Here is a 27,922-nt window from a genome sequence, read left to right on the forward strand (position 1 = left end):
CTCTCTGAGTGGGTGCTTGGGTGGCTACACAGGTCGCATACTCATGAAACTCTATTGATAGCCCTGTCAGATCTTTCCACACACCAAAACCATTCTAGGACAGTTTTATGACCTAAGCTGGAATAATAATTTCTTACTACTTCCAGTTCAGTTAGTTTTCTTTCCATTACCCATTTATTTTCAACACGTAGCTAAAGGAACTCTTTTAACTGATACAAAATAAAAGCATTATCAGTTACGTATGCCTAAGGAATGCTTCTCTCTAGCCATTGAATTAATGTTGACTACAGGATTCTTTTTACCTGTGGAAGTATGAGTTCAGCTGGGTTCCCAAATCGCTAGTGATGGGTCTCCTTCCCATTCCCCTGTCTGACCATCTGCCCATTACCAACTTCAGGGCAACTAAACCATTTAACTACAAGAGAATGATTCATAGGTGCTGAGGAAATCTGCAGTCCTTAAAACACCAGCTGTTCCATTTGGGGTTTTGCAAATCAGTTATCTGTGAATTTCAAGTAATACATTTTCAGTCTTGGAATGCTGAATTTCAGAGTTCTAGAAGAAAACAAGGCACATGGGCAACTTTTTCTTAATTTTGCATTTTTTTTCTTTCTTTCTTTCTTTCTTTCTTTCTTTTTTTTTTTTTTTTTTTTTTTTTACTAAAATAAAATGCTTTCCCTTTTTCTTCAATCCCCTGGTAGCCAAGAAAAACTCTTTCAAAGGCCATTGACCACTCTTCAGGAAAGGACATCTAGCTGGATGGGTTTGTTATAAGAGAGTACACTAATCCAGAGCTTCTAGAAAGAAGAGGTGGGAGCTAGGGAAAGCTCAACAGTCTCAGGTTTCTGCAGACAGGAAATCACCGGGAGTCTTCACAAGCTGTTAAAGCATATGCATCCATGGGATGCTGAGCTAACTTCATCTCAGACAGCCAAGCAGGCAAAGCATCTCTCCTGGCTCCCCGCATCCTGAAAGGGATGGGCCTCCTCCTTTTTGCCATCAGAGCTTTTCTGTAAGGGAGTTACCATGTACCTAGGGGCACTTGGTTTCCATCCTCCCTAGAGCAGCCTTTCCTTTCTTCACTGCTCTGAGTCCATACTTGGACCTAGTACTTAACTCTCCTCTGTCCTCTTACTGCAGCCCACCTTTGCTGTTTATGACTTGTTTTAAATATCTTACGTTTATCTCTGGTCTCTCAGATGTGACTGAGTCTCCTGGGGACAAATCCACATGTTCTTATGCTTTCTTCCCCCAAAGAGCCTAGCACAGTGCCTGCTACTAGAAGACTGCTGTGTAGGCAGGTGTTGGTTGATACGCTGATGAGCCATCCTCCTGTCCCAACCCACAATTTTAAAACTATGTGATAGATAATTTTCACAGTTTAGTGAAAGAAAAACAACTGGCATCATCTGATATTTTTTTTAAAAAAAAATTATGTCAGACTATAGGTTTGAAATCCAAACACACTTCCCTGACTGGTCCAAGCTAATGTTTAACTTTTGCCAGTTAGTGGAATTGTGGTGTAATGCCAGCATTTGGTATTGATTGCCTGTGAAGTATTTGTCTGTCATACTCATTTCAGAACTACCGCTCCTCTTGGAAATGTGACATGATTGATGCAGATCCACTTCTGCTGTCCTAGCTTGACCTCCATGCATAAGGCCAGTTTTCAGGGTCTGCTAACAAGGAGACAATTAAATGTAAACACCAATGACAAGCTTCCCTTCCTGTGAGGTGAAAATACCTAAGCGATGTGTAATGAAAATGCTGAAACATTCGAAAAGGAGAACCAGGAGCTTATCTGACAAGCCCCTTCTCCCAGGATCCCAACGCGGGGAGAAAGCAGCTGAGTGTGGTGTTGCATGCCTATAATCCCAGCACTCTGGAAGTAAGGCAGGGATGAGGGATGTAGGAGACCAGCCTGGGATGCAGAGATATCCAGCTAACTGGGCAACATAGTAAGACACTGTCTCAAACAGTTGGGTGGATAAACACATTTTAGTTAGACAGAAACCAATAAACAAGCAGTCAAGTTCTACGGTGGTCAACACCTTCTTCATGGGGACTGACCTAGAGCAGAGCACCACATACTCATTGGCTGACCCAGTCCACTTTGATGAAGCTGAGAGAACCTGAGGGGACCGCACAGATCCAGTAAGAAAGTCCACGAAAAGGAAGAGGAGGAGCATTGTCTAATGTCATAAAATTGTCACTAGAGACCCCAGGCCTTTGGAACTCACAGTGGAGAGAATCCAGGCAAAGGGACTTTTTCTGAATTTTTATAAGATAAATGTGGTAGTGCTGGCCAATGGCAAAGCAGAAGAGTCATCTCTGGGAGAGTGCAAAGCGTATTACAAAGAAATATGGTATAGGATGAATAATTAAATAGGAAAGATGCATTTCTTTCTCTATAACTTTAGTTTTCCAATTAAAATTTCTGTCTATTAACATATCACTTCTTTCCCAAATGTCATTATGTCCAAAGCCAAATGATGGGCTGTGACTTTCCCCAAATATCTGTGTATTCTAAGCACACTGTGACAAGTCTAATCCAAAGTATTGACTTATGTTGCCACCCATCAGATGATGTCTGCAAGGCATGTGTCTAAATGGACTGCATTCAGCAGCTACCTTAGTTATCGGTTCTCCGAGAACTAATGAATCCCATTCACGCCAATAATAGAAACCAAGGTCAGGGCCTCCTCCTTGCTCTGTAATTCCATTACCACCACACGAAAGGCACACGGGGGTCATACGCTCGGCAGCCTTCATCACTGGGCAAATGGGACTACATTTTGTTCCCAGAGATAATCCTCTCTGGAAGCACCCTTGTCAAAGATCTGTTGGACATCAACACTGAATGCACTTGCATGTGCAAGGGAAATGCCAATAAAGAAAAAGTGAAGCTGCCTCAACTGCCAAGAGCCTCAAATACTGTTTGTATTTTTAAAAGATGCCACTAGAAGGCATTCCTCTCAAAACCATGTCAGGTGCTTCCAGTAACTGAGCACACATATTTGAAGTTCATTCGGGTTTTATTTAAAGCACTCTGTCATTCTGTGTGGCTAACACATCCATTTCAGGTTTTTAAAACGTCATTCTAACTAGTGAAAGAAAGTTAAACTACCCTTGAAATTATCACAAGCAAATAGTTCTATGTATGATGCCTCGTTCTTCCTGACATCGCAGGCAGCATGCTCTCAACAGCCAGGCAAGTTGGTCCCTGTCGCCTGTGGAGCAAGAGCTTGCAGATCCCACAGAGCCATCAGAAGGGAACCACCCCAGGCAAGGATTCTGGAACTGGCTTTGACTCTAGCATGGTTGCCTAACAGTAAATATGCTTGTGTTGTTTATTTTCACTGTCGTTTGGAGGAGAGTGTACTCTGAAACAGTTGGGGTTTGATGCCCAGGAACTCCCAGGTGACACAGCACAGTGGAGAACAGACAGTCAAATAAGGCAGAGCAGAGAACCTGCCATCAGAGCCTGTTTGTCAGTGTTTTGTAGTATATTTGTTAACTCCATTTCATATGTCAGTGTTTCTCACAGCCCTCAAAATGTCAAGCAAAGAAACAGTACCATGATGTGAAGTCCTAACTGAACAGGAACTGAGGGCTGTCCAATTTCCTCCTCTTTTTTTCTCTTCATGCCTCACCTGTCAAAAGACAGCTGCATCAAAGGATCCGAGTCAAGCACAATTTCTGGCCTCCACTCCAGACCCAAACTGCTCTGAACCTTTTGTAACTTCTGGGTTACAGGCAGGACATACTCCAAATAAAAGCAGCAGGCTGACTCACAAAGCAAGCCATAGGTCAGACATCAAGAAAAGCCAACAGAGGCAGGGTAGGTCCAGCAAGACCTTTGATGACTAGAGCCTAGATCACTGGAGCTCTGAGCCCTATTTGCCCTTTGTGACCTGGGACAAATTACTAGCTGCTTGTCTGCTTCCATTTCTTCCACTGAAAATTCATAATGATATCATTTACTTGAAGGATTAAAGGGCTACATTAAGTGCATATAAATATAGCTATATGTATAAATAACTTTTTAGTTAAATGTTAAATTTTAATGTTCATATAAAATAAATTTATGTAAAAATAAATTTAAATATTAAATAAATAAGTATCACTTTAAAAGCGCTGGTCTTATGTTAGTAAACACTCAAAAGAGGTAGAAGCAATTGTTACTAGCCCTCAATAGATAGGATGCTAGATAACCAAGAGATTTGCACTACATTTATTTTCCTTTGAATAATTAACTATTAATGTCAAGTTGGTGCTTTCAACAAATATGTGCAGTAGTCTTAATGGTAAAATATTAGAAAAAGACAGAAGTGGCCTCATCTAGCATATATACAATTTTTTAATTGGATATTTTCTTTATTTACATTTCAAATGTTATCCCCTTTCCTGGTTTTCTCTCCAAAAAAACCCTTTTCCCTCCCACCTCCCCCTGCTCACAAACCCACCCACTCCCACTTCCTGGTCCTGTCATTCTGTCACACTGGGGCATACAGCCTTCGTAGGACAAAGGGTCTCTCCTCCCATTGATGTCCCACTAGGCCATCCTCTGCTGCATATGCAGCTGGAGCCATGAGTCCCACCATGTGTGCTCTTTGGTTGGTGTTTTTTCCCTAATTTCTTTTTCTTTTCCTTTTTTTTTTTTTTTTTTTTTTTTAGGCAGGGTTTCTCTGTGTAACCCTGGCTGTCCTGGAACTCACTTTGTAGACCGGGCTGGCCTCAAACTCAGAAATCCGCCTGCCTCTGCCTCCCGAGTGCTGGGATTAAAAGCGTGTGCTACCATGCCCAGCGTTTCCCTAATTTCTTTCTCATCCTGTTTATCCTTTGTGTAGAGAAAGGCCACTGATTTGTTTGAGTTAATTTTATATCCAGCTACTGCACTGAAACTGTTTATCAGGTTTAGGAGTTCTCTGGTNNAATTTTTNGGNTCACTTATGTATACTATCATATCATCTGCAAATACTGATATTTTGACTTCTTCCTTTCCAATTTGAATCCCTTTGACCTCCTTTTGTTGTCTAACTGCTATTCTACCTAGAACTTTTAGTACTATACTAAATAGATAGGGAGAAAGTGGGCAGCTGTGTCTAGTACCTGATTTTAGTGGGATTGCTTCAAGTTTCTCTCCATTTACTTTGACATTGGCTACTGGTTTGCTGTATATTGCTTTTACTATGTTTAGGTATGGGCCTTGAATTCCTGATCGTTCCAAGATTTTTAACATGAAGAGATGCTAAATTTTGTCAAATATTTTCTCAACATCTAATGAAATGATCATGTGTTTTTTTTTTCTTTGAGTTTGTTTATGTAGTGGATTATGTTGATGGATTTCTGTACATTAAACCATCCCTGCATCCCTGGGATGAAGCCTACTTGATCGTGGTGAATGATTGTTTTTATGTGTTCTTGGATTCGGTTGGCAAGAATTTTATTGAGTATTTTTGCATCAATGTTCATAAGGGAGATTGGTCTGAAGTTCTCTTTCTTTGTTGGGTCTTTGTGTGGTTTAGGTATAAGTGTAAATGTGGCTTTATGGAACGAATTGGGTAGTGTTCCTTCTGTTTCTATTTTGTGGAATAGTTTGAAGAGTATTAGTATTAGGTATTCTTTAAAGGTCTGATAGAATTCTCCACTAAATCCATCTGGTCCTGGGTTTCTTTTGTTGGGAGACTATTAATGACAGCTTCTATTTCTTTAGGGGTTATGGAACTGTTTAGATGGTTTAGCTGATCCTATTTTAACTTTGGCACCTCGTATGTTTCTAGAAAATTGTCCATTTCATCCACATTTTCTAGTTTAGTTGAGAATAAACTTTTATAGTAGGATCTAATGATTTTTTGGATTTCCACCATTTCCATTGTTATATCTCCCTTTTCATTACTGATTTTGTTAATTAGGATACTGTCTCTGGGCCCTCTGGTTAGTCTGGCTAAAGTTTATCTATCTTGTTGATTTTCTCAAAGAACCAGCTCCTGGTTTGGTTGATTCTTTATATAGTGCTTTTTGTTTCTATTTGGTTGGTTTCATCCCTAAGATTGATTATTTCCTGCCATCTACTCTTCTTGGGTGTATTTGCTTATTTTTGTTCTAGAGCTCTCAGGTGTACTGTCAAGCTATTAGTGTAAGCTCTCTCCAGTTTCTTTTTAGAGGCACTCAGAGCTTTGAATTCTCCTCTTAGGACTGCTTTCATTGTGTCCCATAAGTTTGGATATGTTGTGGCTTCATTTTCATTAAACTCTAAAAAGTCTTCAATTTCTTTATTTCTTCCTTGACCAAGTTATCATTGAGTAGAATGTTATTCAGCTTCCACATGAATGTTCGCTTTCTATTGTTTATGNTGTTATTGAAGATCAGCCTTAGTCCATGGTGATCTGATAGGACGCATGGGATTATTTCAGTCTTCTTGTGTCTGTTAAGGCCTCTTTTGTGAACATTTGTATGGTCAGTTTTGGAGAAAGTACCATAAGGTACTGAGAAGAAGGTATATTCTTTTACTTTAGGATGAAATGATTTATAAATATCTGTTAGATCCATTTTGTTCGTCACTTCCGTTAGTTTCATCGTGTCTCTGTTTACTTTCTGTTTCCAGGATCTGTCCATTGCTGAAAGTGAGGTGTTAAAGTCTCCCATTATTATTGTGTGGGGTCCAATGTGTGCTTTGAGCTTTAGTAAAGTTTCTTTTATGAATGTGGGTGNCCTTGCATTTGGAGCATAAATGTTCAGAATTTAGAGTTCATCTTGGTAGATTTTTTTCCCTTTGACCAGTATGAAATGTCCTTCCTTATTCTTTTTTATAACTTTTGGTTGAAAGTCGATATTATTCAATATTAGAATGGTTTGTTTTTTGGGACCATTTTCTTGGAAAATTGTTTTCTAGTCCTTTACTCTCACATAGTGTCTGTCTTTGTCATTTGTGTGCATTTTTTATAAGCAGCAAAGTGTTGAGTCCTATTTACGTATCCAGTCTGTTATTCTATGTCTTTTTATTGGGGAAGTGAGTCCATTGATGTTAAGAGATATTAAGGAAAACTGATTGTTACTTCCTGTTATTTTTTGTTGTTGGAGGTAAAATTATATTTATGTGACTATCTTCTTTTAGATTTGTTGAAAGATTACTTTCTTGCTTTTTCTAGTGTATAGTTTCCCTCCTTGTGTTGTTGTTTTCCATCTATTATTCTTTGTAGGGCTGGATTTGTGGAAAGATTTTGTGTAAATTTGGTTTTGTCATGAAATATCTTGGTTTCTCCATCTATGGGAATTGAGAGTTTTGCTGGGTATAGTAGCCTGGGCTGGCATTTATGTTCTCTTGGGGTCTGTATGATATCTGGCCAGGATCTTCTAGCTTTCATAGTCTCTGATGATAAGTCTAGTGTAATTCTGATAGGTTTGCCTTTATATGTTACTTGACCTTTTTCTCTTACTGCTTGTAATATTGTTTCTTTGTTTAATGCATTTAGTGTTTTGATTATTATGTGATGGGAGGAATTTCTTTTCTGGTCCAGTCAATTTGGAGTTCTGCAGGCTTCTTATATGTTCATGGGCATCTTTTTCTTTTAGGTTAGGGAAGTTTTCTTCTATATTTTTGTTGAAGATATTTACTGGCCCTTTAAGTTGGGAATCTTTGCTTTCTTCTATACCTATTATCCTTAGGTTTGATCTTCTCATTGTGTCCTGGGTTTCCTGGATGTTTTAGGTTAGGAGCTTTTTGCTTTATGAATTTTTCCTGACTGTTGTTTCAATGTTTTTTATGGTATCTTCTGCACCTGAGATTCTCTCTTCCATCTCTTGTATCCTGTTGGTGATGCTTGCATCTGTGACTCCCGGTCTCTTTCCTAGGTTTTCTAACTCCAGGGTTGTCTCCCTTTCTGATTTCTTTATTGTTTCTATTTCCATTTTTAGATCTTTGGTGGTTTTGTTTTCTTTTTTTTTTTCTTTGCCTGTTTGATTGTGTTTTCCTGTAATTCTTTAAGGGATTTTTGTATTTCCTCTTTTGTTGAAGAGCTGTTTACCTGTGTTCTAGCTGTTTGTCTGTCTTCTTCTGTGTCTCTTACAAAGAGTTATTTATGTCCTTCTTAAAGTCCTCTATCATCATCATGAGAGTTGATTTTAGATCTGGATCTTGCTTTTCCGGTATGTTGGTTTATCCAGGACTTGCTATGGTGGTAGAATTGGGTTATGATGATGCCAGGTAACCTTGGTTTCTGTTGCTTATGTTCTTATACTTGCCTCCGGCCATCTGAATATCCCTAGTGCTACCTGCCCTCACTATCTGACTGGAGCCTGTCCTTCCTGTAATCCTAGTTGTGTCAGAACTCATAGTCCAGCTGTCTTTGTGATCCTATGATTCCAGGATCGTCTGATCCTGAGATTATGGGTGTGTCAGAGTTCCTGGGAGTCAAGTTGCCTCTGGGACCCTGAGATCCTGGTGTGACCAAGCTCCTGGGATCCTGGAATCTTGTGATCCTGGGTGTGCTAGATTGACTGGAAGTGGAGCATCCTCTAGGGGCTGTGGGGATGGCTGCAGAGTTCTCACCCAAGGTAAACCAGCACAGACTGGATAGAACCCGAGCTATTGGTTGGCCTGGGTTCCTATGTCCCTGGATCCTGCTGGTCCAAGTTATTCCCGATGGTGTTGGAACAGATGTTGTGTCCTACTCACCCCTGATTCTTAGATCCACTTCTCTTTTTCTTAAATGAAGCTGTTTCCCATATGATGCTTAGAGGATGGTACTCTTCATATGCCTTTAGTTTCAGTGTTTCCAAGTTATACTATATAGAAAGAAATCAAGATGTCACACGTGTGTGCACACACATACATACACACACACACAGAGCAGGGAGAGGGAGAGGGAGAGGGAGAGGGAGAGAGGAAGAGAGAGAACCAAGCACTGTACTTCTGGCTAGATTGCTCATCTAGTTCTCAAAACCACTGTGAGGTCAGTGGTAGTATCATCCCAATAACAGAGAACAGTTAAGAGATTTTAGACAACTTCCCAAACATCACAGGATAGACATCAGTGTACACATTTATGGGCAGGAAAGCCAAATCATTTCTGGATCATTCCAAGAACTATTGAGGATGGAAAGGGGAAAACAAGGCAGAAAAAATTCTTCCCCTCCTAATTATGATTGACAGCTAAACACCTTGGATTGCCTACATTATTTATTACATTTATTCATTTTAGCATGTGTGTGCATGCCTATGCATATACCTATGTGGATGTGTGTGTGCACATACATGCACTCATGCACAGGATCACAGTGCACCTATGGAGATCTGATGACCACTCTCAGGCCTCTCTTGCTGCCCTGTGAGATCTGGAGATTAAACTCAAGTCCTCAGCCTGGGCTCTACCTGATGAGCTACTTCACTGGTCCCCCTTTTTTTTTTTTAATCAGGAGTTGTTATTACATTTCTGCCTGAGAAATATAGCCTATGACTCTAAGGTAATCATTAGTAAACTCTAAATAGTGCTCTCTTAATTAAACCCATTAGTGCTTATGGGAAATAAAAATGTGTTTGGGCTCAAACCTGATGAGTTTCATTTCAGGGACACAAGCTTGGCCAATATTTTTCTATGCTGTCTGTAACCTTTCACAGTACAGAGTGAGCAAGGTCCTAGTTCATTAACTCACTGATTGTCCTTCCTCTCTATGGTTATTAGTTGATAATTCCACCCTTCAGTGTAACTAATATACAAAATGGAGAGTTCAAGGTGTAGCCATCCTTAGAGACTCAGAACTGTGGGCTGCACCTTTCTCTGTTTCTGCACATTAGATCAGTACCCAACCCATCAACAGTTTTCTACATTACAAGTTCTATGAAGGGACACACAGTAACACTGTGCACTGCTGAGATGTGACCACAGACATGGTTACCTTGGTAGGTTCCCACCACCACCACCATTTACACTAAGTCAATCAACCTGCTAGAAAAATATGCATCCCTGTGTATCTGGTTCTTCTCAAACATATAAACAAAAGTCGATAATAGAATGTGTTCATTGTTTTAAAGAAATATATAGAAGTTACACCAGCTCTAAAACTTTTAAAATATTTTAAGTTCTCAACAGTTGGAATACATCTTTTGGTTAATGAAGGGTCATTGTTTAAAAGGGCAGGTTGGTTTTTTTGTTTGTTTGTTTTTTTCTTTCTTGTGATCCTTCCTAGTGTGTCTTTGCCACCAATGACATCTCGGATTCAATGAAGTCCTTGAATTAGCACTTGATATTAGCATATTCCAGAGTCACATTGTGAAGTGGAAAGGGAGAAATTATAGAAAACATGCTGCCCTAAAACTGAAGTGGACCTGAGGAGTGGTGAATTCTGCCACTTGGCCAGGCATCTGCTCCCAGGATTAATGGGTATCCAGGGGTCTCCCCTTTCCTCCACTCAATAAAAAGGAGATATAAATTAAATTCCTGTCCCTAATTGTATCTTTCTGCACCACTGTCTCCGAAATTTGAGCTCCTTTTGCATACTATGCCACACCTGTGGTTCTCAAGCTCTGGTATGTACCAGGCTTTCCCAAGAAACTGCTTAGAAATCCACAGTCCCCCCCAGAGCTCGTGTCTCTAGCTGCAGATGTAGCAGAAGATGGCCTAGTCAGCCATCATTGGGAAGAGAGGCCCCTTGGTCTTGCAAACTTTATATGCCCCAGTACAGGGGAACGCCAGGGCCAAGAAGTAGGAGTGGGTGGGTAGGGGACTGGGGGGGGGGAGGGTATAGGGGACTTTGGGGATAGCATTTGAAATGTAATGAAGTAAATACCTAATAAAAAATTGGAAAATAAAAAAAAAATAAATTAAAAAGAAAAGCAATCCGTAGTCCTATCTCTCATCTAGACATTCAGATTCTGAGTTTTGGATATGGCCCAGAAATCTGATCCTCACATGAGTTTGATATCTCTCAAAAATTCAAGAACCTCGGGTGTTTGGATTTGGAATGGGCCTATCACTTCGAAGGTCTTGAGTTAAGAAACTTTGGTCTCAGTAGTACACACAGAACCACAGCTAGTAGAAAAGGTTGTGATGCGAAGCCAAAGATACTGATGAGGGAAAAACTTCTGATGTTGCACTGTTTGTCTTAGGCTTGGACCGAAAGGTAGAACATGCACTGGTGATGTCCCTGATACCTATTTCTGTTGGGTTTTTTTTTTTTTAGCTGTGCCCCATAAAATCGGACGAATCATTGATGGGAGCCCTGCAGATCGCTGTGCCAAACTCAAAGTGGGTGACCGGATCCTAGCAGTCAACGGCCAGTCTATCATCAACATGCCTCATGCTGACATTGTGAAGCTCATCAAGGATGCGGGTCTCAGTGTCACCCTTCGCATCATTCCTCAGGAGGGTGAGTGCCTTGGGTGTGGCCTTCCAGAGAGGCAGACCAGGCAAACTTGTTTTATGGAGGTGTTAAGCTGGAACTCGCTCAACGCAGCAGGTAGCAATACCAACCTGAGCAGTCACCAGCCACCTGACTTAGACCATTAGGAAGCTTCTGGCACTGTCTAGAGACAATTTTGGCTGTTAAGGTTGGGGCAGGATATGACTGTCAGCTAGTGCGTAGACATCAGAGATGCTTCACTATATCCTTATGATGCTCAGGACAATGCTCCACCCAACATTTGGAGAAGACAGAGAAGTGACTCATGTCAGAATGCAAATAAGCCACCTCCCTTTGTTATCCAACTACAAAAATAGAGAGACAGACAGACAGACAGACAGACAGACGGATGATAATGGTCATAGATTTTGTCTGTCATTTGAAGACACCAATCTGTAAAAGACAAGTCAGAGAAAATGAACCGTGAGCAAGAGTCGGCTCCAGCCAGGCAAGCTTCTCCACCCTCTCTGTCTGCAGTATTGGCTCTGGCTTTACCCTAACATGTGACAGTCATTTGCATTGAAATTTTGTATTGTTGTGAGAGAAGAAAATCAAGAAGCAGATTTTGAGTAGCTTTAGGAGTCTCCCTGTGTGCAGAGTGCCTTTCTTCTTTCTGGAGAACTGTACAGGGGACTCTTAGTAAGACTGGTGAGAGGCCAGAGAAGAGGCTGTCACAGCGTTCACTAGCTTCTGCACACAGCCATCTCCCCATTCACACTTTGGAAGCCTGGTAAGAGTGCTTGACCTGGGAGAGGTAACACACTCCACAAACCCAGCTCCTTAAGGGGGACTTAGGCTGCTCCATCCAGGGTGAGCTGGGCCACAGAACGAGGCCGCATTGAAAGGGAAAGAAAGGAAGAGAAACTAAACCAAAAGGTGTTCACTAGAACATTTCTCTCAGCAAGAAATTCCCGTATTTTAGCATATTAGAATATGCTTGTCCCTTGGAACTGTTTTTTCGTGGTTTTAACATGTTTTTTACTTAGTTGGTTTGCTTCTGTGACCTTTCCTTCCAACAAAACGGCAAGACTGCGCATAACTTTACCCAGGAACGGTTAATAGTCAATGAAAGAACATTCCTTCCAGGAATGGTGTGGACCTTCATACGTTTAACCTGCTAGGGAAAAGCCCCACAGAAACCAAAATGACCAAGGAGGCACCAAGTCTCAGCCTCTGTTTACCTCTTGCCTCCAATCAGATGCCAACCTAACCACATCTGTTGCCTTGGTTCCCCATCAGAGCTCAACAGCCCAACATCAGCACCCAGCTCAGAGAAACAGAGCCCCATGGCCCAGCAGAGTCCTCTGGCCCAGCCAAGCCCAGCCACCCCCAACAGCCCGGTTGCACAGCCAGCTCCTCCCCAACCTCTCCAGCTGCAAGGACACGAAAATAGGTAATGTTTCACCTCTGACTTTTCTGACTCTGAGAAGCGAAGGGAGGGGGGGGGGGACACGAATGAATTCCTGGGAACTGTTTAGGACATAGCTGGGAGGGAGATGTTCATGCAGTTGAAATTACTATGTGGACTGTTAGATGGTTTCAGAGGGAGGAAGGGAGGGAGGGAGGAAGGGAGGGAGGGAGGAAGGGAGGGAGGGAGGGAGAGAGAGAGAGAGAGAGAGAGAGAGAGAGAGAATGTGTATCCTGCTGAATACATTGTTTCCTTAGTAACTATAATTCGGCATCTGCCCTGCACATAGGCAGGAGCTTCTCTGCAGCAATGCTGAGCCATGGCAGACGAGCTGCGGTTAGCTACCTAAGCATTAGGAGCTTCTAGAAGAAGAGCACAGGAGAGAGATCCAAGCATGGTTCTCCAAGGCCAGGGTTGTTGTGGAATAGGGTATGGGGAGAGCTAGAGATGGCCCATTGAGAGCGACGGAAGCCACCCCTGAAGGCTCTGGTAAGAATATTCAAAGTCCTCATGTTTGTCCTAGTAGAGTGGAGAAGCTGGCAAATGCCATCGCTGGGCTGTCTTTTCTGACACTCACACATGTTCCTAGAGAGCAAGCAGACAGGAGGCTGGCAGGGAAAAGGGTGGGGGTGGGGGGCTGTTGTGATCATAAAAAGATAAAGAAACATAAGAATGTGTTCTATCTGGGTGTGGGGGGAGGGGGTGCCTTGGCAGACCCATGCCAAGGCTTCCCTTCCCCCTGAGGTATAATATAGAATAAAGTTTATTCAGGGCATGGGGAGGGGAGTTAAGAGGGTAGTAGAGGCAGAGAAAGGCAGAGAGAAGGAGAGAGTAGAGAAGTAGTGGCAGGCCATGACTACTTGGAGAGAAGGGGGAAGGGGATGGGGAAAGAAGGGGAACAAGGGACAAGAGGCAAGAATATGCAAGTAAGAGAGTAAGAGAGGGAGGAGGGGCCAAGCAGCCCCTTTTATAGTAGGCTGGGCTACCTGGCTGTGGCCAGGTAACTGTATGGAGGAGCATACTTGGCTGTTGCCAGGTAACTGTATGGAGGAGCATACCTTGCTGTTGCCAGGTATCTGTGGGGATGGCGTCCAGACAAAATACCAACAGGGGCTGCAGGAAAACCTGGAGCCACAAACAGGGTAGTTTGGAACACAATGACCCAGCATGGAGGGCAGGAGAGGAGGAAGGACTCCTCCACAATAATAACTTTATATTGCCCTCCCCCAACCTACTGAGAGCCATCCATCCCTACATAGGGACCTCTTGAACTAGTAAAATGAATAAGGTTCTTTGAGGCTCTAGAAGACAGAAGTAACATATGAAAATGGTGTCATCTTATTGTGACTCGTGTGCAACAGAAAACCTGGCTTGGGTTGAGCCATTAAAGAAATGGGTAAGGGTGTGGTCCCACATGTTTTCTTCCTTCCAACAGGAGAAAAGTAGAACACATCTGCATATGAATGCCCCCTTAGCCTTTCCTGTCCAGCATTTTGGGGGCAGCTGCTTCCCCTGTGCCTTCCCCGCCCCCAGTCAGTGAAGATGGAGTCAGACATTTTTGACATTCAGAGCTCTCTGGCCCCATCACTCACACCACTTCAGAACAGGGGTTTTCTCTGTACCATGGGTGACATTTCCATAAAACCTATTCTGCTACGATTTCCCCATGTGCTTTCACGGAAAACTGAGTGCCTGGCTGTCCTTGGCTGTTTATGTTTTAAATGTATGCTCTGGAAAAGAGAAGCCCCATTGAGCAAATGACGCAGAGGTAAGAGCCTGACAACCCAAACGCAGAGTTAAGTCCTGGTTGTAATGAGCTCCAGCTGTGCTTTCGAACACCACGTGTTATGGGGACAGATTGCACTGGCTCTCCTCGGGATCCATCTGAGAGTCCAGAGGGAGGGCCTGAGCACACCTGCATTCCCTTAGCCAGTCTCAGACTGGCTCTTAGCTATGCCATTGTAAATGAATTTTGTAATCCTCGTCTTCTTTCAGAGTGCAACTGCCCTGAACTTGGGTCTTGAGAGGTGGATGGGTAATCTCATCCCTACGGGCTAGTTAACTCTCCTGGTCCACTGGCCGGCATCTCTCCAGAGAAGGTTCTCCCATCATGCTGAGCAAGGCATGAGAGTATATTAAAGGTTCCCAGAGAGAAGAACTGGCTAAGCCACCTGGCTCACAACTGGGGCCTCCTCTCCCACCCTCATGGAACCAATGACCTTTGCAAACACACTTTCCCTTTCCTAAATCTGGCATTAGCATATTTACATGATTCAAATTTTTATAAATCATCAACATATCTGTTTCAGTAACATGTAGAACCTTTAATAGGCCTGCACCCAAGTTCCCTGGCTTATATTTGTATTGTAACTGGAGACTCATATATGTATGAGCAAAAAGATTCAATGATTTTACAGATATCAGAAACATTTTCAAAGTCTCCTCCAAAGATCGCCATGGTGTCAAAGGAAAGCTCTTTGCCTATTTGTACATCAGTCTGGAAATGCTGCCAAAGCAGTTCATATACCAACTTCTTCTACATGGGGCATGCCCACCGACATGTCAGAGAGGGCCATTTCCCACGCAAGAGCAGGATAAACTAGAAGGGCGATCTCGTTGAGTATTCCCATTTTGCAAACTAGATAAGGGCTGTTGTGTACTGTCTCATTTACTCCCATATCAACTTCCTATACTTCCCTATGTTCTCAGGAATCACAGACTCGTTCTAAGATGATTATACATGAACGCGAGAAAATAAAAAGGAAAGGAAAGGAACTATTACAGAATGTATTCCAAACCTAAGTATGAAGAACAGAGCTCTCTTCCCCAACAGAAGCAATCAATCTGTGCCATTTAAAACTGCATGGAAGAGCTCTGGAAAATGTCCTCCTTCAAACACCTTGAACCCTACATACGAAAGGCTGGAAATGATTATTTTCTAAATTTAGTTAAAATATAAATACATTGTTTCTTCTATTCCTCCTTCCTGAGGCTCCCAGCTCCAGCTCCTCTCCCAAATTATCAGCCTCCCCGTCTTTATCCATATATATACATATAAACAAATAGCACTTAAATACAGCCTGCTGCGTCCCTTCAGTGTTGCCTGGATGTGTAGGCTTCTAGAGCTGACCACTCAGTATTGGATAACCAGTCAGGAAACTCATGGCTGGGGAAGAGCTCTTCTTCTCTCAGCCGTCATTGGTTACCTGTAGCTCTTGAGCTCTCATGATCTCCCACCCCTGGAAGTGGGTCAGAAAAGGCTCACATTTTCTGGAAGATCTCCTGGGCAGCATTTCTTAGCCTTGGAACTTTAGCACACCATAAAGGCTTACTAGAATTTACTATTTGTCATCTGTATTTATCATCTCTAAAGTACCTTTAGTGATAGAATTAACAGCTACAGGAGCTAGGTTGGTGACCTTCCTTTATATGTAAAATAACTTTTAAGAGTGCACAAGAATGTGTGTGTGTGTGTGTGTGTGTGTGTGTGTGTGTGTGTGTATGATCTTCATCTGTATGTGGGCATGAATCTCCAAGCATGAGCAGAGGCCAGAGGTTCATTGGGTATGTTTCTAAACCAAATTTGCATCTTATTGCTTTGTAAGAGTCTATGTCTGACCCCAGACTCACCAGTTGGTTAGATTGTCTCGGGGCAGCCAGGCCCTTGGACCCTCCCATTTCTACCTGACTAGTGCTGAGATCGCAGGTCCAGGCTGCTGTGCCTGGATTTACATGGGTCCTAAGTCTATGTAGCATGCACTTTACCACCTTACCATCTTCCTCGCCCGGAGCAAGGCTTTTCCTCTTAATTTTTAATAATGAATCCTATATTTTCCACAAAGTGAAGTGTTTCACATATTCAGCCCAACCTAATTTTTGCTCTAGCCAGTGTATCACTCAAAGTTAGCAACAGTCATAAAAAATTAAGTACATTTTGCTTGTTAAAGAACTCTTCACATCCTCACACATGACAATGGAAGAGAGGGGCGTTTGATGCTCAGTGGCCAGGACGACAGCTGTGACAAGCTTCACCAGTTCTATTTCTAGTCATTTGTCTAGTCTTTGGGGAGATTCTCACATTTCATCCTATTTCACTATACCTCGTGACACAGCTGGTTGGAAACAGAGCGCGTAATGGATATTTCATACCAATATCATACAGACTATAAAAATAAAGTGACCCTGCTATAACTTAAAATAGTGCGACCCCCAAACCACCAAGCTAGCTATTTCTAGAGGGGAACCAACACACACTGCAAGTGTCACCCAGTTCCTCCCCTTTTGTTTAATGCATGCTTTTGCATAGTTGAGCATCTTATTCAAATGGTACTTTAAATGATTCTGTCCACTGCTTGCACCTTGGTCGGGGGGGGGGGGGAAAGGGTAGGGGGCGGAGGGACAAAGCAAAGCCTGATTTAAACAACTCCTAGGAGGAGTATCTCCCCTCTCTGCAGGGTTAAGTAAAAATTGAAACTACTTACTAACTCTATTCCTGGAAGCCCAATAATCAAGTCTGTTGTCCTAAACTCCCAGTGTGCCTGCCAGACATTGAGTTATGGTAGTGGCAGTTGTTCAGGTGGAATTTTAAAATAATGGTTGTTAGTAATCAGCACCAGTAAGAGCTTAAACCAATGACGAAGCATCTCTTAATGATTGTAAAGTTCTACAATCTTCAAACATTTTCTCTGTGCAAAGTATTCCCTTAATTCCACAAGACACAGTAGTATATACACCTGCAATCTTGTCACTCACTCAGGAGGCTGACGGAGGCATATCACAAATTCAAGACCAACCTGGGCTGTATAGTAGGCATTGTCTAAAATAGATAAATAAATAAATAAATAAATAAATAAATAAATAAATAAATAATTTTAAAGGATTTTGCTCATTCTTCAGAATATTGCTTTAATCTAACGGCATCAGACAATGAAATATTCCATTAAAGTGTCTTTCTCTATCCCATGGTGCTGATCTTACCCACATGCCTATGATCCCACAATGCCTGGGGTTGGCTGTCATGCTCCTTGTGGCCTGGGAGCACCCATATCTTAGAGCAGTGGGAAAGCCTGAAGATTATTCAGCTGCTCTTGTGTGTGTTAGTTCTCTCAGTGTTTATCAGCATGTAAGGACTAAAGGTAAGCCAGAAATGAATGCTGCCCTGGGCTATTTTGCCTCTCTTCCTATCACATGACCACAGTAAATTCCAGTACTGATCCTGGTAACTGTGTTTTCACATTTAAACCTCTGCAACATAACTCCCCCCCGCCTTTTTTTTTTTCCCAATGAGCCAGTGACTCTGGGCCTGCATTGTATTCTATGATCATGCCTTACTACCACTCCTTTAACATCTGAAGTACCCAAAATGATACAGTTTAGCAGTTGAATAGCCCTGGATGGGGTCTGGTGGGATGTCAGTGTCTCAGAGCACTGGCTCTTGCAGAGGACTGGGGTTCAGTTCCCAGTGTGCACATAGTGCCTCGGGGTTCTTCAGAACTCCAGGTTCAGGGATCCGATGCTTTCCTCTGGCTGCTAAGGGCACTGTTCACACACACACTCATATAAAATAAGAATAAATAAAACTTTCTTAAAACTAGCCATTAATAATATGTTTATAAACTATTTGACCATTTCAGTTATGCTTATATGACATCATGATGACATTCCAAAAAGAGTGTTTGAGTGTGTGTGTGTGTGTGTGTGTGTGTGTGAGGTGGGGGGAAGAGGGAGAGAGACAGAGAGGGAGAGAGAGAGATACAGAGAGAAGCAGGGGTCATAGCAGGGAGAGAGCAGAAGAAAGGGGGAGGGATAGGGCATATTTTAATTCCTTAGATTTGTAATGATTGTGAGGTGGGCTTTTTCTAAAGATTGTTTTAATTATGTGTACATGAGTATGTCTCTGTGTGGGTATGTACACATGAGCACAGTACCTGTGGAGTGCAAGAATGTCAAGTTCCCCAGAGTGTTTGTGAGCCACCTGACATGGGTGCTGGGAAGTGAACTCGAGCCCTCTACAGGAGCAGTGCATGCTATTAACTACTAAGGCAGCCCTCCCTCTAACCCATTGAATGTGCAGTTTTTAAATAACCAAAGTGGGAAAATATCCAGGAGACCTTTTCCACAAGGTTCTGGTGAAAACATCACTTTTGTGTCAATTTCTTTCTTTCTTTTTTTTTTTTTAATGTTTTTTTCGAGACAGGGTTTCTCTGTGTAGCCCTGATGTCCTGGAACTCACTCTGTAGACCAGACTGGCCTCGATCTTAGAAATCCACCTGCCTCTGCCTCCCAAGTGCTGGGATTAAAGGGGTGCGTTATCATGCCTGGTTTTTGTGTTGATTTCTTGATGAGACAAATGGAAGTATATAACACATTTGTTAACAATATTTAAATAATGCCATTTCTTTAATCTTTAATCCTAAATATGTAACAAGACCACTGAAGGATTTAAGTCCCCACAGCTGTGGTGGCTAGACTATGCTTAGTTGTTCTAATCTCCTCAGAGCACCGAAATACCAAAGCAACCCCTTTTCCCTCCATCCAGTTACAGGTCAGAAGTTAAAGCGAGGCAAGATGTGAAGCCAGACATCCGGCAGCCTCCCTTCACAGACTACAGGCAGCCCCCGCTGGACTACAGGCAGCCCCCAGGAGGGGACTACTCGCAGCCCCCACCCTTGGACTACAGGCAGCACTCCCCAGACACCAGGCAGTACCCTCTGTCAGACTACAGGCAGCCACAGGTACCTCTGCTGGAGATCGTGGGGTCCCCACCAAGACTTTCTGATATACAAGGAATGTCACAGAAGGGAGGCAGGTGGCATCCTGCAGGAGTACAGAGCCAGGGCTCTGGTACTAGGATTGATATCAGGAGCAGAGAGCCAGGGCTCTGGTACTAGGATTGATATCAGGAGCAGAGAGCCAGCTCTGGTACTAGGATTGATATCAGAGTCATGCCTGCACCTCCAAGAGTATCCATAGCCTTGTCAACTGTCATTTGTAAGCTCCTGCTAGACACCCCCCCATACTGCTAATGCAGAAAATCTTACATTTTCCAGCCATTAGGGGGTTTTTCAGACCCATAGTTTCTAAGGCCTCCTGACCCCCACCTCTGTGACATAAAGCTATGCCTCTATGCAGAGGACAAAGCCAAGGGTGGCTCTACCCAGCAGCCACTACAATTGCCAAAAGCCCCTGTGCACAACAAAGGGCTCAGCTGTTTTCATGATTGGTTGCATTGGACATACCTCCTGAGACTCCCTTAACCTGTCTGAATTCCATTTCCTCAAGACTGGGTCTCCCTTACAGGTCAAGATAAATGGTCAACTTCTATGAACGGTATCAGGACCAGAGCTCAATGTCTAAAAGCGGCCATTACTTGGTGACCAAATAATAAGTACAAGGATAGGAATTAAGGACAATTTCCACTCTATCAGATTATACTGTGCCCCATTATTAAATTAAGGGCAACTTTACCCCAAAGAGTTTAAGTAGATTGATAGTGAGGAAGTCTTGCACACAATACCTTTTCATGAAAAGAAAAACTGATTCTGTATCTCCTGACTTGACATTCAGCTGTCTGTACAATGAAAGATACAATCAGAACCTGTACAACTGAAAGATACAGTCAGAACCTCATTCAAGTTCACTCTTTAGCTCAGAAAACTGTAGTTTCCACTAGCAGAAATGCATCACTGATTGACAGACTTAGATGGTCAAGAGAGCTGATGTGGACTGTACTGCTTGTTTTAGCAGAGTTAAGTGTTCTGACCTACTTGAGCCTTTGGAGCTATGCCTTGCTTATTCAGTACTTGTAAAATCAGGAGGCATCTTCCAGCACCTTGTCATTTGAACACTAGTTATGGGGGGAGGGGACAGAAAAGGTGACCATCAAGGTCCCTCCAATGCTAAACTACTCCATGTCCCATTTTCTCCCCATCCCCAAAGGACTTTGATTATTTCACTGTGGACATGGAGAAAGGAGCCAAAGGATTTGGATTCAGCATTCGTGGAGGAAGGGAATACAAGATGGATCTGTATGTGTTGAGATTGGCAGAGGATGGGCCAGCCGTAAGGAACGGCAGAATGAGGGTAAGATGCCTCATGTTACAGAGCACCTTGATCCCCATTGCGGTGTTAGGAAGATGCTAAGGTGTGCTCTCGCAGACAAGCACCTTTCTTTTTCATAAGTTGATACTTAAAGATTTGGTCAAACACTTATAAAGAATTACAGTAGCCAGCTGAGTATGGTGGCACATGCCTGTAGTGCCAGCACAGGGAGGCTGAGACAGGAGGATGTTGAATTCAATCAAGGTCATAGTAACTTTGAGGCCACCCTGAACAATATAGTATGACTCACACTCTCAAAAACACTAGGGAGATAAAAGACTGATTATAAATGTCCACCAATTGATAAACCTCAACATACTGGTGTTTTTCTCAAGAGAAAAGAAAAGAAAAAGGACAGAAGAAGAAATAATTTGAAGTGAAGACAAGCTCTACTATTCTTCTATGGTTCACTGATTTCATTTCCGTGGCGGCTGAATCTTTCAAGATTTATTTTCCCTTTTATGTTCCTCCCCTCCACATATATTAATCAAATGGCCTTATGTCTCTCCGGAAATGTTTCCCTTTTATTGACTGCCTTTGGGCTTTGATACTGGACAGCCGGACACACTTGGAGAAAGGGGATTTGGCTTCTAGAACATAAGTTGTCCTTAAAAGTTGAAGCAATTAGACACTTTCAATTTGGCTCAAGTTGAGGAGGGATGTTTAATGTAACAGTCACTCTCGGGTAAGTGATTGATGGAGTAATTCATTCTACATCAACAGGTGCAAGACAAAACAATAGCTTATAACCTCAACCACAAATGGCACCAGCAACCACATAATAAAATTCTTCTTGTACATCTAGAATTCATCCTTATCATCCTTCCTTGCTTTTTAAGTTCATATAGAAAAATAACTCTGTGACATGGCGATTCTAAAATCCGGGGTCCTTGTACTGAGCCTTGCCAACCAATTGCCCTGGGGAAATGCACATGCTACTTAAACCTACTACCAAGTCTAGCTTCTATCATTCTCTTTCCAGTGTCAAAGACCAATGCAAAAGCAGGCAGAGGACAGGTCCCATCTTCCTCCCTCCTCTGCAATCCTCTGATAACTGGGCGATGGTGGAGGTGGAATTTTACCCCAGAAAGGGCACGCTCCAGATAAACATAGTCCCTGCCATGATCCAGTGCTACCCGATGTCTCCTGCCAGAGCTATCAGTGGGAGAGGTCTTCACGTGGCTTCTTGCCTCTAGTTTCCCTCCAAACCATAATGGTAAATTTTTTTTATAGAATTGTTTTTATTCATTTATGGCGGAAACATATACATGCCACAGAATGCATATGAAGGTCAGAGGGCAGTTTGTGGGAGTTGGCTCTCTCTCTTACATGACCTTGGGGTTGAAGTTGGTGGGCAGGCTTGCTGGTAAGGACCTTTACCTGCTAAGCCACATGCCCAGGCCAGAATTGCATTCAGCTCATGAGTGATTAAATAAAATGAAATTCATCTTCACAATGCCAAGTGAAGTCAGCATAGTACAGAGATAGTGAATGAAATGACCAGAGCCTTCTGAGATAAGGAAGAAGCCCACACACACACACACACACACACACACACACACACACACACACCCTATCCTTACTTCCTCCCCATGATTTTAGCAGTTGCCACATTTTTAACCAAGTCTAAGTGAATCACCACTGGGTACATACAGTACTCCCAAGTCATAGAAACCTAAGTAGAGAGCAAAAATATTTAGAGCCTCAACCCTAGCAGTGTCTAGCAGTGGTTCTCAGCACAGGCTATGTTAGCTGGTCTCAGAATTGGACCATCAACCCTAGCAGTGTCTAGCAGCGGTTCTCGGTACAGCTAACATAGCTGGTCTCAGAATTTGACCGTTAAGGGCACAGCTGTGCTTGTTCACAGCACCTATGTCATAATTCACAGATACATTTAAATTACTTCAGCATGGACCAGGATCGATCGATAGTTGCATGACTTACAGTTAGATTATTTTAAACTAATGCATTAACTGGATAATACATAGGTTTTTGGATAGGAAAATCAATAATAAAGTTACTCAGGGACCCTTTTCTCAGTTTATTACAAGGTTCCACTTTGATATTATTGGTGTCCAGGTGCATACGAAACTTAAATATCTGTGCCAACAAGGCTTTACAAGGCCTCGTCAACCTCCCATGAATTATGACTTGGTTTATAATTTCTAAGACTCCTGAGACAACCAGGTGAGCTAGGCATTCATGAACTACCACCAAAAAAATAGCTCAAAAAAGAAAAGCTAGTAATGAAGTTCTCCCCAGCCTTTGAATTACTATAACACATTGCTACCATATTAACATGATTTTGTCACCTCAGTTTCAATGTTTAACATTTCTACACACACATGCACACACAATCAAATTCATTTGGTAGATACAATACATATCTCCCATTTTTATTATCAAGAACACCCAAAAGAAAAACTCCCATTAATTGTCTAATAGAAGCTAAGATTTAGCCTGACAAAATAAAATTGTTCAAATCCAGATTACTACCAAGGAGCTGGGTAATTCTGTAACATGAATTAGGTGCTGTGCCCTAGGTTTGGGGGGTAGATGGTATGAATTTAAGATAGTTTATTGTATCTGATTTGGATGTCTGCTTTTAAGACTCCTATTCCTGGTCATTTGTGTAGGTCTGCTTATAGGCACATGATAATTTTTGAGTGGAGACACAGGAAAACCCAGGAGAAATGCTAACACAAAGTGAGGGTATCACCTATTGAGGATCCTGGGACACTGTGGTACCCATCTTTTATTTCTAGGTTGTTTCTAGGCACCCAAGTGTCCCAAGACAAATAATGATCTTCATGGGACAGTTGAAGAGTGGCAGGTGAATGGCGTTGGAAGGCAGTCTGCAGCACCTGCTCTCCCTGGCGACCTGCAGCCATGAGAGTTGTTTTGGCAGACAACTTTAGCAAATTAGACTATTAGAGAAATTAGTTCTAACATAGTTTGGAAGGATAAAATCCTCATAACTAATGAGTAAGTCTCTGGAACAAAGCTCTTAGAAATATAACCTCATTAAAAATTGAAACTAAGTAGAAAACCACGGGCAAAGAAAAACGAGCACACAAAACAGCTTTCTGGTAAAGCTAGGTGAAGCAGAGAGGGTAAGAAATTCTGAGATAAATGTGAGACATTTGGCGGGAGGGAATGAGTGCTTAATAAAGATCTGGAAACAAACTGAGGAAGAATCCGAAAGGAGAATGAGATGGTTCTGTGGAAGGTAGACAGGGACAGAGGGTGGGTACGTGCTAACATGCAGGCTTTTGTGTCCACAAACATGGGGAAGAAGGCAAAATGCTTCCGGCTGTCATAGGAGTATAATGCATTGCGTGTCTCAGTGAGATGAATTTTCTGGGATTAAAAAGAACATCCTTTATAACTTCGTTGGAAGCCATGTTCCATTTGCATGTGCCTACTAACAGTTCACACTCAAGTCTGCCTAGAGTGACCCCAAACCTCAGCTGGTTGACAGGGTACAAGAACGACCCATCTTACCCAAGTTTCTTGTTTTCTTAACCAAAAGTATCATTCACTGATTTAAACTTCTTTTGAATTTGATTTTTCTTCCTGGTCCAGACACATCTAGCTTAATACTACAGAATATGTATTTGAACACAGCATATTCTATTTTCTATTTTGTTGCTATTAAACACAGAACCACTTGCGAGACTATTTCTAACATATGTGGCAGAGATAAATACTAATGAGCTTTCATCTCAGCTTTATAAAAAAGAAAAACCAGAACATCACCAATCCCTCATGGCTCCATCCTCATAGTCCTCCCACAGAGATGGAAAGAGCCACCACCCTAAATAAAGAAGTGCTTGACATTCTGCCTGGTGTTTCCACAGATGCGGATTTCGTTTTGCACACTTTGTGAACTTTATATAAATGACTCACGGTGCTTATGTTCCTCCCTGTGGTTCCTTTTTTTATACGGTATGTTCATGAGACTCATCCAAGTTGGTGGATTTATTTTTACTGCTGTGAACTTGCCATTGGGTCAACATCCTACAGTCTCTGTCGTTGTGTGTTTTCCTGTCCTATGGGCTTTTGAAATTTCCTTTGTCAGTGGACCTTGGTTATAACTAAGACAACACTTGGACATCCTCCAACTCCATATGTGTAAGACTTTCTCCAGACTACAGTATTGCTGGACAGATACATATGTTCTTAGCTAAGAGCACACGCACGCACACGCACNCACACACACACACCACAATATCCTGATGACCATGTCGAGTTATACATGCAACAACCAATGTTGACATGTCTTCATACTTGCAGAACATGTGTTCCCACCTTCTAAATGCTCACTCTAGTAAATGGAAATGATGCATTGCCTGTCTCAGGTTTGCATGTCCCTGTGTACACGCACAGGGGCGTGAGCACCTCTGTGAGCATGCAGGTGGAGGCTGGGGATCTACAGTGTTTATCTCCATCTGGTTTCCCTCTCGTTTCTGAACTTTTCATTACATTTCTCTTTTCGTGTGTGAATAAACTAGTGCCACAGTGTGCACATGGGGCTGAGAAGATAGCTGGGGAAAGTCTCTTCTCTTCTATCACTGTATGTGTCCTGAGGATTGAACCCAAGTCCTCAGGCTTGGTGGCCATCATGTTTGCCCTCTGAGATATCTAACAGATATCTCACACATCATGTGTGCCCTCCCCACATTATTATTATTATTATTATTATTATCATTACTAGTATTGTTATCATTATTATTTTGAGACAGGTTCTCTCTACTGGTTGAGGTGGACGCCTTGATTGCACATGATGTTCATTATCTTTTCTTATTGTTATTGAGTCTGGGCATCCCTTCTTAAAAACATATCTTCTTTTTTTTTTCATTTACTGTTAAATATTTGCCCTCTCATAGTATGGTGAAAAATCTCTTATTCCAGTTTATGCATTGTAGTTCTCTGTTATCTTGATATGTTTTTTATAAAGAAAATTCTTGATTTTAATAACCCCATAACTCTTTTCTTCATAGTCATCCCTTTTGAGTATTGCTTAAGAAATAATTTCCTTACACAGTATCTCTCCTCTCTCTCTCTCTCTCTCTCTCTCTCTCTCTCTCTCTCTCTCTCTCTCTCTCTCTCTCAAAAAGAGTAAGAGCAGAGAGAGACTGTGTAACACACACACAGTGGGAGAGGGAGAGGGGGGTATATGTATGTGCACATGTGTGGATGCAGGCTCATGCATGCAGTGGCCAGAGAAGGACCCTGGGCACCTCCTCTATGACTCTCTGATTTACCCCCTTGACACAGAGTCTCTCTCATTGATTCTAGACATGCTGTAGTCTTAGCCAGGCTGGCTGGCCAGCAGCCCAGCTACTCTCCCACCTCTGCACACCAGTGCTGGGGTACAGGGGGTGCAGCTAGGCCCTGCTTTTCATAGGGGCTGGGGAGGCCAGAGCTCTGAACTCAGATCCCCATGATTCCTCAACAAGAGCTCTGACCCACCGAGCTTCCCCTCGAGCCCTGCAACACAGCATCTTCAATGTTGACTATACTTCTAAGCGGTTTGCAAATCTACATTTTAAACATTTAAACAGAACTAGGAGATAGAAATCCTTTCTACTTTTCTTTATGTATAACTTTATTTTGCAGTATCGTTTTATGACTTTCTTTTTGCCCTACAAGGATAACCTTATAATTAAATAAAATAAGTTTTATTTAATAAATGCATAATGCAATCATCAGTGGATTTTTAAAGATCTTAGAAACTATTGAAGGTTCTTAAGACTTTGGAAATGATTTCTCGGGCAAGAGTAAAGGAAAGAGTTAAGTTATGCAGGTCCATTTCTCTGCATTAATGACAGCAGGTTTGTCTTTCAAGAAATGATGCATTTCTCAAATACATGAGCCAACTTTCAGGAGTATTCTTAGGTTCTCCATATCAATTTTGGAGTTTTCTTTTTAAGTGTCTCAAAGAGTTAATAAGAAAGAAAAGAAGGAAATATTGAAGGAGAATGAGTCAGAGGTGTCATTTGAATAGATGTCCAAACATTCTCCAAAATGTATTAATAAAACTCCATTTTATGCTTAATATTTTAAAAAGTGTGAAACTTACATCTTTGTTAAATGGAATAGAATAAAGAGGGTTTACTTACAACAAGCCCTTGTCTCAGAAATTGAGAGCTAGGCCTGTAGTTCAGTGTTAGAGGGTTCACCTACAGTGTAAAAGGCCCCAGGTTGGGTCCCCAATACTGCCTTTAGTCAGGGAAGCCAGTTGACTACATTTATGTAGGTCTATTTCTAAACCAGCTCATCTCTGATGATTTCAGATCTGTCCTTTTTTGCAATAGCACATTTACCTGATTGCTGTAGAGTTAGTCTTCTAACTGGGTGCTTCCGCTGGAGATGGGACGTTTAGGCTAGCCTGTGGCTTCCAGCCAGTCCTCCTGCCTCCACCCTACATAGGAGTCCTGGGGTTGCAGAAGTGATGTGTGCCTGTGCATTTGCCTTCTTGCCTTGGTTTTGGTGGGTAGAACTTAGGTCATCAGGCATGGAGCTAGCAATTTTATGCATCTCCCAGCCTGAGATTATTTTTTTATATATTGTTCAATTACATCATAAAAAATTACTAGACTCTCTCACTATTTTGATAAACAACATTTAGATTCTCTATAGTTGTTGATCTCTCTCTCTCTCTCTCTCTCTCTCTCTCTCTCTCTGTGTGTGTGTGTGTGTGTGTGTGTGTAGCTTCCTCCTCTTTTCTTTGGCTTCCTGCACGAAGCTGAACAGAAGTGATGGAAGCAGCCTCCCTAATCTTGGTGGGAGCACTCCTGACAGTTTCTATTAGTCCTGGTGTTTAATGGCTTCTCACAGCCTTCATCTGTGCTTTATCAGGCCTGCCTCCTTCTGCTCCTTTGCCTCCTTTGCCAGGAGGAGATGTTGAATTTTAGCTACTTTTTCTATTTCTATAAAAGGTATAGCATGATTTTTTTTTCTCCAGTGGTGTGTTAATATGGTAGTTGGATGCAGGTGCCTGCAGAACAC

General features: G+C 42.2%; 1 protein-coding gene across 9 annotated transcripts in view; it reads left to right on the top strand.

Moving 5' to 3' along the window:
- Magi2 (membrane associated guanylate kinase, WW and PDZ domain containing 2) overlaps positions 1-27,922 on the top strand; it is a 1,405,204-nt gene that overhangs the window by 1,283,445 nt on the left and 93,837 nt on the right. For all 9 annotated transcript variants that reach the window (XM_021191616.2, XM_021191614.2, XM_021191615.2 and 6 more), the window contains 4 exons: positions 11,182-11,367; positions 12,640-12,793; positions 19,347-19,542; positions 20,747-20,890. In XM_021191616.2, coding sequence (XP_021047275.1) covers positions 11,182-11,367; positions 12,640-12,793; positions 19,347-19,542; positions 20,747-20,890 — 680 coding nt within the window. The remainder of the gene's footprint in view (positions 1-11,181; positions 11,368-12,639; positions 12,794-19,346; positions 19,543-20,746; positions 20,891-27,922) is intronic.

This window comes from Mus pahari, chromosome 2 (genome assembly GCF_900095145.1).
Source record: "Mus pahari chromosome 2, PAHARI_EIJ_v1.1, whole genome shotgun sequence".
NCBI classification, from domain to species: domain Eukaryota; kingdom Metazoa; phylum Chordata; class Mammalia; order Rodentia; family Muridae; genus Mus; species Mus pahari.